This window comes from Eublepharis macularius, chromosome 17 (genome assembly GCF_028583425.1).
Source record: "Eublepharis macularius isolate TG4126 chromosome 17, MPM_Emac_v1.0, whole genome shotgun sequence".
NCBI lineage: Eukaryota > Metazoa > Chordata > Lepidosauria > Squamata > Eublepharidae > Eublepharis > Eublepharis macularius.
The window spans coordinates 2,868,814-2,881,051 of NC_072806.1; the positions used below are offsets into that span (position 1 = coordinate 2,868,814).

The 12,238-nt window shown below is 49.3% G+C and overlaps 2 protein-coding genes across 4 annotated transcripts in view; both read left to right on the forward strand.

The window, feature by feature from the left end:
• The window catches only part of LOC129344858 (Golgi integral membrane protein 4-like), a 63,341-nt gene extending 61,648 nt beyond the window's left edge, over window positions 1–1,693 (forward strand). For all 3 annotated transcript variants that reach the window (XM_055001765.1, XM_055001764.1, XM_055001766.1), the window contains one exon: window positions 92–1,693. In XM_055001765.1, coding sequence (XP_054857740.1) covers window positions 92–193 — 102 coding nt within the window. In that variant the 3' untranslated portion in view covers window positions 194–1,693. The remainder of the gene's footprint in view (window positions 1–91) is intronic.
• Window positions 1,694–11,081: 9,388 nt separating this feature from the next.
• On the forward strand, window positions 11,082–11,849 carry FNDC10 (fibronectin type III domain containing 10). The gene has a single exon (XM_055001757.1). The coding sequence runs from the start codon at window positions 11,082–11,084 to the stop codon at window positions 11,847–11,849; it is 768 nt and encodes a 255-aa protein (XP_054857732.1).
• Window positions 11,850–12,238: the final 389 nt, after the last annotated feature.

Sequence of the window (12,238 nt, forward strand, 5' to 3'; positions counted from 1 at the left end):
CTTTTGCACATGATGTTTGCTTGCTAACACTTTCCCTGTGCGTCATTCCTGTGCTTTAATCTTGCATCCTACTTTTCCTCTTTTACAACAGGAGGATCATGGAGGCGAGGTGGAAGATGCTGACGACCTAGAGCTGGCCCAAGGAGCCAAAGGCCACGCAGAAGGAGCCAAAAAGAAAGACGATTACTACTGAGGATTTTGGCAGCCTGGGGGAGACCAGGGAAGAACCTGAAAGGAAGACCTGGCCTGTAGCTGTTACAGTGGAACTGGGCTCATTGCTTGAGCCAAAATCCTGAAGGAAGATAACACTGACAACGCAAACACGAAAGTCTCCTTGTGTCCATAAAGCAAGTCCAGGTGGGCATAAAAGGACAGACATGCTCTCTGACTATCAGACCCTTCCCCCCCCTCTCTCTGTGGTTTCTCAGAGGAGGGGCGCTTGAAAAATCAAGGTTTCTCTTTGGATGATTGCCCCCCTCCCTGTTTCAGAATTATTTTTTAAGATTTGAGACGTGGGGAGCAGCTGACTTTGTACAACTCCATTCCCCTTGGGCTGCTTGCATCGACCTTTTCCTGTACTCCTGGACTCACTCGACCGCTCTTTAATGCAAGCTCTGTCCGTCTTTATATATAAAAATGAATCCTTTTGGTAATGAGGTCTTCCTACATTGTCAGCCGTTTTGTTCTGGGCAGGGGGAGCGGAGCAAATGTTCCCAGTACTTGTTCTTCCGATGGGAAATGGCCACAAATCATAGGCCTGCTGAGACACAGCAGATTTATAGCATGCTCCAAAACAGGCTTCTTTAGAAGTCAGGAGTCCAGTGGGTCTTTTTCCCAAATAAGTGCCTAATTGGAAGGACCCTAGGGTCTTGGAAAAGCTTTTCTCTCTTGGTAAAATAGATCAGATGGGGGCCTAGTTGCTCTGCCTGGATGCTTGGGGCTAAATCCACCGTAAAGTGCTTGCAAAATATGTAACCACTGCCGCCTATGGGTTTTTTTTAAAGAGTGGCAGGTCTCTTAAACATTTTGGACAGAGAGATTCAACTCGCTCTGCCAACTATCCAGCAAGCCAAACGACGGATCCTCTGCTCGCTCAGTAGCTTTCCCAATAAGCACTGTTCATGTAAACAGAGGCAAGATGGGAGAGAGGAGTTAGAGTCTCTCTGCATGAGACGTCTAACATGTGAAGAACACGTGTCGTGGGATGCAACGGTAGCCGGGAAAGGTAGTTTAAGAAGACAGAGCCGGCGGCAGGGCAAAGGCTTGATATACACTGGCCGTGTGTGAAGGGGCTGTGAAATGCCAGAAGGGAAACTTCAGCCCATTAGAACCTCTCCAGGTCCAAGCCCAGCTCTGGAAGGCAGCTCCAACCCATTTCCATTCCTCGCTGCCCTCTGGTTGCCATCCCACACAGTTTTAGACTGGAGAGGTGAAATTGACAGAGCCTTCCAGGAGGGGAAGATGAAATTAACAAACTCTGCTGGCTCTTTTAAAACTACACTTCCCAGCTAACATTGCGTCTCCCTACACTTGACGAACACGTGCCCAGGCATCCTGTGTAGAGAGACTCTTAGTTCCCCACCCCCAAAATCAGGTCTGTTTTACAAATAAATTGTTTATGGTTATTAACAAAACATGAAAAAAAGAATTGCTGCCAAGGGAAATAAAGAAAATGGTTGCGTCTTGCTTCTAATGCTGTCCCTAGTGAATATCTTATTGCACCAGAAGAACTGTAGCAAGAAGAGCCAGAAATCTGTCTGTCTGTTCCCTCCTAGCATAGGATATGGATATACAAAGCTGCTTTATACTGAATCAGATTATTGGTCCATCAGGGTCAGTATTGTCTACTCAGACTGGCAGCTGCTCTGCAGGGTTTCAGACAAAGGTCTTTCATGTCACCTCCTACCAGATCCTTTAAACTGGAGAAGTTGGGGATTGAACCTGGGACCTTCTGCAGGCCAGGCGGATGCTCTCCCACTGAGCTCTGGCCCCTCCTCCGTGCATTCCAAGGAGTACAGCTTCTGCTAACTTCAGGCGGAAGTACCCTGTATACTGACCTGTGAAACTGATGTAGTGGTTCTCTGGAGTGTGCTGTAAGGCCAGAACAGCCTGTGTTTAACAGACCACGTCTGCGTTTGACCCAGTCTGTGCATATTCAGGGTACACGTACAACCTCCCTTCCTAGAAATACAAACAGATGTTTCAATTCTCCAGCTGTGATGCTACAACTGCAAACTTGGTTCCCCATCTGTTGTTGTTGAGTTTTGGACTCCTGGGAGTGAATGTTTTGGCTTAGTGCTGGATAAGCTGAGTTGACAAAACTGAGCAGGGCAGGAAAGTATATTTTGGGGAGCAGTTGTATCCCCTGAAATGTAACTCATGGCTGGACATGATTTCCAGAGGGACAAGGTTTCAGTGCCCCTCACGTGGCCATGTGCCTTTTCTGTGGCTGGCAAGGGGGGAAATGTTCCAATTAGCACACCTGTATATGCAAATATAACTTATATAAAACTTATTTATTACATTTACATCCCACCTTTCTTCTCTACGAGCAAATAGGATTTCCAGCAGACTCTAACCAGATCTAGAGATCATCCAGACACTAACCAGATCTAGATCTACTGAGCTTTAGCAATGTGGCTGAGACATGCACTCTCCAACCAAATCCTGGGACCAGTTGTTCAGCCTTATAGCTTCAGTTGTATATAATTGTGATTATGGATGCAAACATGGAGTCGGAACTTTGCAGTTATTTAGAGGCTCAGGCCAGCAATTATTGAAATCTGTGAGCCTGTCCCTGGGAAGGGGGTGGAATCTTGATGCTTCCAATATCACAAGAGCTGGTTAAACAAGCCCTGAATTCTCTTAATTCTAACTTTTTAATATTATAGCCATGACCTGAATAGCCCAGGAGAGCCTGATCTTGTCAGATCTCAGAACCTAAGCAAGGTTGATGGGAGACCTCCAGTGAAGACTAGGGTTGCAGAGGCAGGCAATGGCAAACCACCTCTGTTAGTCTCTTGCCTTGAAAATCTCAGAGGAGGGTGGTGGCTCGCCATAGCTATGACTTGAGGGCAGGATCTTTCATTTTCAATATGAATATAGAATTCTCGCCTCCACTTTTTAGTTCTCTTCTCTACAAATATGTCAATAAGAAACTCCTTTTTCCAGGATCTTGAGCACGGGAAGCAGGAGGGTCCGCTTAGCTGACCAGACGAATAAAGGGGGCTACCTTCTTAGTTGTTATGCCAGGCCTGGTCAATCCAGAGGCTAGATACTGCCAGCCGATCACAGGGCTGCACACGGCTGTTCCTTTCCATGCCTAAAGCAGGTGCTGTGGACAATATGGCAAACCTTGAACGTGGCTGCAGGCCGATGAATGTGTTAACACAGCCACCGCTGCACTCCTCTTTGGATTTAAAATTCACGCCTGGTTCCTGACTGCCTGCTATAAATAGCTCATTCCAAAGAGATTAAACAGAAGTTAATTCATCTGCCTAGCCACGTAGCAGTCAAGCACCATCTCTGGTTCAGTCCTTCAGCCCTTTTGCCAGCCGATGTTCTGATCAAATCCGATACGGTCTGGTTTCTTGACGTGACGGCTTCCTGGCGGAGTCTCCGCAGAGAAATGAGTAACGGAGATGGATTTTCTGGTCGAGCCTTTGTGCTTTTCCTCCTCTCTGCCAGTCTCCATTCCCCAGTGATTCCTGACAGAGGAAGCCAGCTAATCTTTTGTCCCGAGCCTAACCAGCCGAATGGCAGAAATTCCCACCAGAGAGGTTTGAGATTAGGGTTTGTGCCAGTTTGAGTATTTGAGCAGAAATTGGAAACTCAAAAGGATGCTTGGCTAGGATCTCCTGTCACCAGTGGCGAGTCCTTCCACAAGCGACGAGGGCTGGGGGAGGGACTGCGGCAATTTCACTTACGTGATGAAACCCATTTCAGTTGTGTCTAATTTAGTCCTGTCACTTACATTTCTGCTTTCTGGCTTCCCGAATTCTCTGGAAAATGCAGCTTTCCGGAATCCAAAGCACCAAAGCTGGCTTCCTACGTGCATGTGATGACTGCATGACAGATGAGAACCCACTGTAAATAATGTCACACCAGAAACAGAATCTTTCTCAGCCTTTTTCAGTGGAGTCACTTCACACAATTTAATTGCCCATCATCAAAGATACAGGTATTAAGAAATTGAGCGACAGAGCAGGCATGTGTCTGAACCAGCTTCCAAGAGAGTCCAGTGTATAAATTCCTCAGGCTCTTCTCATTCTAGCATTTCTCTCGTAAGGCCAAACTCCACCAGTCTTCCCATGCCGGCAAGAAGTTCAACTCAGTCATTTTTGCTTAGTGAAAACCAGCGAGGGCTAAGCATTCACCTAGGAAACCTGGGTTCAAATCTCCACTTGGCTGTGGAGCTCACTGGATGAACTTGAACCAGTCTCTGTCTCTCAGTCTAACCTACCTCACAGGGTTGTTATGGAGATATAATGGGGGGGGGACCATATATGCTTCCCTGAGTTCATTGAAGGAAGGGTGGAATAAATCTGTGCTAGATGGCTGATGCTATGCTAAACCAGCTCTCTTGATTTAGCTTCCCTTGGATTCTGGTGGAGAAGCAGATCTACCTGCACAGGTAAGAGAATTGGGAAGAAAGGCCAAGCTTCCTGATTAAGAACATCAAAAGAGGCCTGCCAGATCAGACCCATCTAGTTCAGCACCCTGTTTCCAGGCCAAATGAGTCAAGAAACATCCTCAAAGGGGGTGGTGGTCACCACTAGTTCAGAACAGTCCCATCTGGAATTTGATGAGTGGTCACTCCCTTCAGCTCAAGCTGTGATCTCAAGATGGTTTTGGCCACAGCTACTGCTTCAGCCAAATAGCCGAAGGTCCACCACACATGGGGCTCCACTGGTGGCTAGGCAGCTCACAACTTTATCAATAAATCTCTCCTCAAGCAGGCAAACCAGTTGCTTTCATCGACTCTCCAAGCCAGCTTGGCTCTGGCATCAAAGAGGTCAAGTCCATCATCAAGAATAGGTAGTTCGAAGTTTGACTGGGAAGTCTTGAGAGACTGTGAGTGTCGTGATCTGTCACCTTTTGGAGTCCATGCAGATGGTCCTCAACATCTCCAGTTAAAAGGAGAAGGTAGTAGGTGTTGTGAAAGACCTTAACCTTAACCTGAACCCCTGGAGAGTCAGAGTAGACAAGACTGCGTGTGACAGGCTGTAAAAGACAGCTTCAGACCATGTATCCCATTTAGGTAGAGCTGGTTTATGGTGCACTGGCTAAAATCTAGGTTTGATGTCCTCCAGGCTGACAGTTCCAGATGGGCTGTGGCTTAAGTCTCCCCCACCCCCAGCTTTCTCCTGGGTCTTGTAGACGGAGGACCCAAAACAAGCTTGGTGTCAAATATTGCTGTTTTCCCGTTCCAGGTCTACCAATTACTCTCTATTTGTCAGCCTTTATGCTAAGCTGTCCACGCTTAAAATATCAGCTGTGGCATCCTTTCTAAAAATGGGATGGAATTGAAGCTGTAATCAAATTAACTTTCTTTTACCCAGAGGGAAGGAAACAAAAGCAATAACAATATGGAATTTATTTTCCCTGAGCTTTCTTTGCAGGTGTCTCCCCCCCCCCCCCTTAAAGCATGTGACTGGCAAGCAATTTTGAACAGAGCACAGGCTCAGCCGTTGGGAACTTGAGAACCCAAAGAAAGAACTTTTGTAGAAACAAGCAAAGAAAACTTTTCAGAGGTGTGAAATTGTAGAAAAGTCCTCCTGAAAGAGCTTTGGGAGAAAAAGCAGGGATGAAAAAACCCTATTTGTTATGCTAAGAAAAACAAATGGAAATTAAAATGAATGAATGGATTTTTTTTTCGTTTATTTCTCCTGGGGCCGAAGCTTGTGTGGTTTGAGAACGCAAGGGTATCAGAAGATGCGCAGAGAGGCAGGACGAGTAAGCTTTGTGAGACTGACACCTCAGCTTTCCAATCAGAAAAATCAAAAGCTTGCAACAGAAAAGTGGAACTTAGAGGGAAAGAATAGGGAAGATGAAACTGACATCTTTAATGTAATCAGGGCTCATTTCGAGGGGGAACGCACAGGAACGCAGTTCTGGCAGAGGTCACATGACAGGTGGTCCCGCCCACCTGACTCTCAGCCATTTGGGGCCTGTTTCCACCTGGATTGGGGCCAAAACGGCCTGGATTGGGCCTCTGACAGATGGTGGATCATGCTCCCGCTCAACAGCAGCCCGATCCTGACCATTTTTTTGGGACCCTTTTCAGCCATGTTCAGCCCCTTTTTGCCATTTTGGGCCCAATTTCGGACCTGAATGGCCAGGATTGGGTCCAAAAGAGCCAGGATAGGTGATGTCAGGGGGTGTGGCATGTGCAAATCAGTTATGCTAATGACTCACTTCTGGTGATGTCAATGGGTGTGGCATATGCTAATGAGTTATGCTAATGAGTTCCTCCAGCTCTTTTTCTACAAAATAACCCCTGAACGTAATGACCAAAAATGGTCAGGAACGGTAACAAATATTGCAAATAAATTAACCTTTGGAAATGAGCGGGGAGACTCCGCTGTCATTTTGTCTCCAATATCAAGCACTGCTTGTGGATATGGAGGCTTAATTCAACCCCCAAGGCTATTAAGAGTTGTTGACAGACCTCACTTTCACAAATTTATCTGATCTGCCTTTAAAGTCACTTAAGCTAATGACATCTTGCAGTGGGGAGTTCCATAAGTTAATCATTTGTTCTTCTGCTTAACCTGAATCCACAGCTCATCACTTTATTTGGTGGGTCCCTAATTCCAGGGCTGCGAGAGAGCACTTGTGTGGTCTTGCTATTCATCCCAGTTTGGCTTGTTTCTTAGAGAAGCATATTAATCTTTGGGGTTGCTGCACAATCCGTGGACTCAGACCCACACAAATGAAACCCTTTGCCATTTGTCGGTCGCATTTCTATCACCCCGACCCTCCAAGGTGCTCTGAATGTGTTTTTTCCAATGTTCTATATGCAAAGCTTGTGTTCTCCCACAGAGCAAGAGGCCCTCTCTGGAGCAAACGGTAAGGGAGGGAAAAGACTCCTGGTTTGACCCCGTCTTGCCACTGTGTTCCATTAGTCAGATTGCATTCTAAATTTGGCTTCATTTGCAGCCAAGATGGCCCTGTGTCCCCAGCAATATTTTATTAATGGCCCCTTCTGCAAAGTGCTCAATGTTCCTGGGGCAGGCAAGTCTCAAAGAGCAGCCAAGTGCTTAATGCGCTACTATTTATCAAACCCATTGCTCCAAATAATCACTTTTTTTTGGTCCGGGCAATATAAATTTTCCTCCTCTTTTCGTTGACCTCTTTTTAAGTGTGTGCTGAAAGCTACTGGAAACGAAAACCAGAAAAGTAAACCCTAGCAGGACAGCCTTGGGAAGGAGGCATTCCAAAATACCCAAGTCACTTTAGTGTGCGGAGGATGGGATGCTAATTTGAGAAATTAGGGGAATGTCAATAGGGCAGCAGGAAGAGCAGAGGGAATGCCCTGGAGGAGGAATTCCCCCTGCCATCCAAGGAAAGGCCAAGGTAGTTTTGGGAAGACATTTTAGGAGAAGCAACGCATTTAAAAATTCTGAATAAGTAAAATTGCATTTATGAGCTTTGTAAAAAGCCTTTTCCTATCCAATCTAAGTGCCTGTTGAGACTATATTAGGAACAGGGCCGGCGCGCCCATTGAGGCAGGTCTGGCCCCTGCCTCAAACGCTGAGGCGCTGGAAGGGGTGCTGGGGGCAGAGGTGTGCACCACGGAGCTGGCGTGCCTGGCCCGCAGCTGCTGCAGCCGGGCAGCCCCGCGCCGCCGCCGCCACCAACACACGCCCCCGGGCTGGGCCAGCAAACGTGGGCCAGGCATGGCAGGTGTCCGGGGCAGTGTGCAGAACCTCCCCAGCCACCCGCCACGCCCAACTGGGAGTGCAGGCAGCCTCCACACACCATCCCAGCCACCCGCCAGCCTATGGGACCAGATTGCTGCATGATGACATCACATGCAGTGACATCATCACGCAGACTGGGGGGGCATGCGCACGCATGTAGGGGCAGCCACGGGCACCAGAAACCCTGGCGCCGCCCCTGATTAGGAAGATGACTTATAATCTAAATTGCTGCCTATTATTAGCAGGAATGGCCATATTTAATTTCTGGCGATCACCCTCTCTTGCCTTAAACACATAAGCCCAAACACAACCTCTAGACCCTGGCTGTGCTTGGGTATTTTTAACCCCCACCCCATTTTCCCAACTTCAGTCATTCCCCAGGGTTGCTATCCATCCAGCAGTGGTAAACATTAACAACAACCAACCAATCAATTAAAGGTAAAGGTAGTCTCCTGTGCAAGCAATAAGTCATTACTGACCCATGGGGGGAACGTCGCATCACGACATTTTCTTGGCAGACTTTTTGTTACGGGGTGGTTTGCCATTGCATTCCCTAGTCATCTACACTTTACCCCAAGGAAACTGGGTACTCATTTTACCAACCTCGGAAGGATGGAAGGCTGAGTCAACCTTGACCTGGCTAACCGAACCCGGCTTCCGCCAGGATTGAACACACGTTGTGAGCAAAGCTTGGGCTGCAGTACTGCAGCTTACCACTCTGCGCCACAGAGCTCCTTACAACCAATCAATTAATCATTCTTTATTGCATTAGCAGAAAGCCATAGCAACAATATAAGCTAAAATCAAATGTCCAGCAAGATAAACTGGAAAAAAAATCTGGACATTTTCATAGAAAAGATTAACCCAATACAGAATAACCTTTTAAAATATCACATAATAAAAATATTGTACACTCCAAAGGCTAAAGACCCATAGTAGAACAGTTAGTGTATGGGTCAACACTGCTTGGGTCAGCAGCACTCAGCCCATCTCATCGGACTTTTTTACCTTTGTGATGGTGGCAGCAAATCTTGCCTTTTGGAGAGTAATGGATTTGTCCCTCTCTGCCAATAATAAAACTAATGTCTCCCAGTCTGACCTTTTGGGAAAACAAGATATAATGGTCCTCAAAAATCTACTGCGCTCAGCCTCAAATCTCGGACTCTGGAATGGGGGGACATGGGACCTATGATAGTATCCTACAGAAGTGGCTTTCCAAGACTGTGAGCTGTAGAATATCGAAAGCTTTTCTGTGTTTAGAATTCATTGTATCAGTAAAAGTACACTGGAAGTGTCAAGGGGAAGGAAGGAACTGCCCATAAAGTAGGGTAACAAAACAATAGTAATTTTCATATATAGTCTTTCTTACTAGGACTCAAGGCAGATTCCAGGTATGATACAGATTCCATGTAAGCGATTATAAGTTCTTTGGTGATGTGATACTGAATGGATGTGTTATTAGTACTTATAAGCAGGGGTTTTTTTTTCTGGGGAAAGAGGTGGTGGAACTCGGTGAGTTGCCCTTGGCAAAAATGGTCACATGGCTGGGGGCCCCACCCCCTGATCTCAACAGAGGGGCGTTTAGATTGCCCTCCGCACCACTCAGCGGCGTGGAGGGCAATCTAAACTCCCCTCTGTCTGGAGATCAGGGGGCGGAGCCACCTGATCAAGAGGTGCTGGAACTCTGTTCCACCGCGTTCCTTCTGAAAAAAAGCCCTGCTTGTAAGAAATGTTTATGAAGGAATCATTGCCTGTGTATTCTTTGAGAAAGATGATATGAAACGGGATTTACCAGGATCTAGACAACCTGTCAGAGGATCTTTTATTATCATCACAGTCATCTGGAGCGGTTTGCAACTTAGAGGACTTTATAGGACTTGATAGAAATTGGATTCTTCCTCACGGGTTGGACACTTAGTGCTCGGGTCCTTTTATAATTGTCGGAAGGACTTGTGTTCACGTGGTGCTATATATGCATTTGCACTTTAATAATTTTCTGTGCAATGATAAATTACAACAGCACTTTGGACACTAGCACTTTATTAATTATTGATGGTACCTGCATTGTAGCACTTGTGCGAAGAGTTTTCCAGTTGTGAGTAGAAGCATTGTAGGAATTTTTCATGGTTCAGAAATTTCCTAACTTCTTATAGTGAACTTACTGTGTGACTTTATATGAATGCATTGTAAATAAATAGGATTGTGATTGGATACCATGAGCTTGTTAGTAAGGTTATGCAGGCTGTCTTTGTTTTCAACATTGATTACCGTATTACTCTCTGTTTTAGTTTACTAGGACTCAAGGCAGATTCCAGGTATAATACAGATTTCTTGTAAGCAATTGTAAGTTCTTTGGGGCAGAGACCTTGTTTCTTCTGGTTTACATTCTCGCTGGAAGGTAGTACTAGATAATACATAACAATGAAGAATGAAAGATCTTAGATCAATCATACAGAAAAAGAACCATACAGGAAGAATGAGAAAGGAGCAGGAACGAATTCGTGGCGGGAGAGGGAAGAAGGAAAGATAAAGATGCACAGGGAAGGAGGGAGTGAGGAAGGAATACAAAGATTTTTTTAAACTTTGTGCAAAGCGAAAAAGAAAGAAACAAAAGGAAGCAATGCCAGGAAGGAAGCAATGTGAATCTACACATCGGCTTGAATAAAAGGTCTCCAAATATCTAAAAATAAGTCCATAGGCAACTGTTGTCTATACACGATAGTTTAAAATGTTGATAAGTTTATAAGGTCCTCAGTCCAATGAGTTATGAGGCAGCGGGCTCTTGCCTTCCCAAGAAAGGGAAAGCAGAAAAGGAACGGGGAGAGAAAGAGAGAGAAAGCGAACAGTACAGTCCTACGCAGAAGCGCAAGAGTCGGGTCCAGCGGTAACCTTGCTTTTCTCCTGCAGATCAATAAGGCTCCCCCCCCCCCGGCGCCCACCACCCGCGGAGAGGCCTGGCGGGGCTGCCGGTCCCGGCGGCGGCACGGCGAGAGTTAAGGGCCGGGCGGGGCGCGGGGCGGGGCCGGAGCTCGGGAGCCCCGAGCGGAGGCGCAGAGCCGCGGCTTGCGAGATGCTCCTGCCGCTGCCGGCGCGGGGCGGGCGAGGCGGCCGGGCGCGGCCCCCGGAGCGCCGCTAGGGCGCCGCTCGCCCCCCGCCATGCGGCCGCCGCTGGGCCTGCTGCTCGCCCTGCTGCTGGGGCTGGCCCGGGGGCCGCGGGCGGGAGGCGCGGCGGGCGCTCGGGGCGCCTCCCCGGCGCGCGTCCCGCAGCCGCGGCCGGGCGACGAGGCGGGCGGCGGCGGCGGCGGCGGGGAGCCCTGGTGCCCCTACAAGGTGCTGAGCGAGGGCCGGCCCGGGGGCGGCCGCCTGTGCTTCCGCCGCCCGGCGCGGGGCTTCGAGTGCGCGCCGCGGCGCTGCAAGGCGCACCGCTCGGCGGGCCGCGCGCTGGTGGCCAACGTGCTGCTCAACGGCAGCGTGTTGCTGCAGTGGGGCTGGCCGCCGCCCGGCGCCCCCACCGCGGCCCCGGCCCCGGCCCCGCGCGGCTTCGCGCTCTCCTGCTCGTGGGAAGGCGCCTACACGCGTTTCCAGTGCGACCGCGTGCAGCTGGGCGCCGCCTGCCGGGACTACCTGCTGCCCGACGCGCACGGCAGCGTCCGCTACCGCCTCTGCCTGCGCGCCCTGCCGCCCGCCGCCCCCAACGCCAGCCGCGGCCCCGCCGCGCCCACCGCGCCCTGGCCGCCCGACTGCGTGGAGTTCACCGTCGAGCCGGCCGGCATGCGGGACATCGTCATCGCCATGACGGCCGTCGGGGGCTCCATCTGCGTCATGCTCGTCCTCATCTGCCTGCTGGTGGCCTACCTGACCGAGAACCTCGCGCCCCCCGCCGGCCCCGCCAGGCCCTCCGCCCCGGCCAAGGCGGCCGGCTGAGGCGCCCGCACCCGCCGCCGGGAGCCAGGAGCCTGCCCCGCTGCTCGTTACTCCCGGGTAAGGGCACCGCCTAGCATGGCCCACTTCAGGAGCCGGCAGCAAGGCTAGCGGGCCGAGCCCCTCTTCTTTAGAGCAAACCTCCAGGGTTGCCAGATTCCAGGTGGTGGCTGGAGATCTCCCGGAATTACCGGTGAGCCGCAGGCTTCAAAGATCACTTCCCCTGGAGAAAATCAGGATTCGGGTCCAGTAGTACCTTAAAGACCAACTCGATTTCCAGGGTACGAACTTCAGAGATTCAGAGCTCCCTTCTTCAGATACAGAGGAGTTTGCTGTGTTAGTCGGTCTTTGCAAAACAGCATCTGACGAAGAGAGCTGTGGTTTTCGAAAGC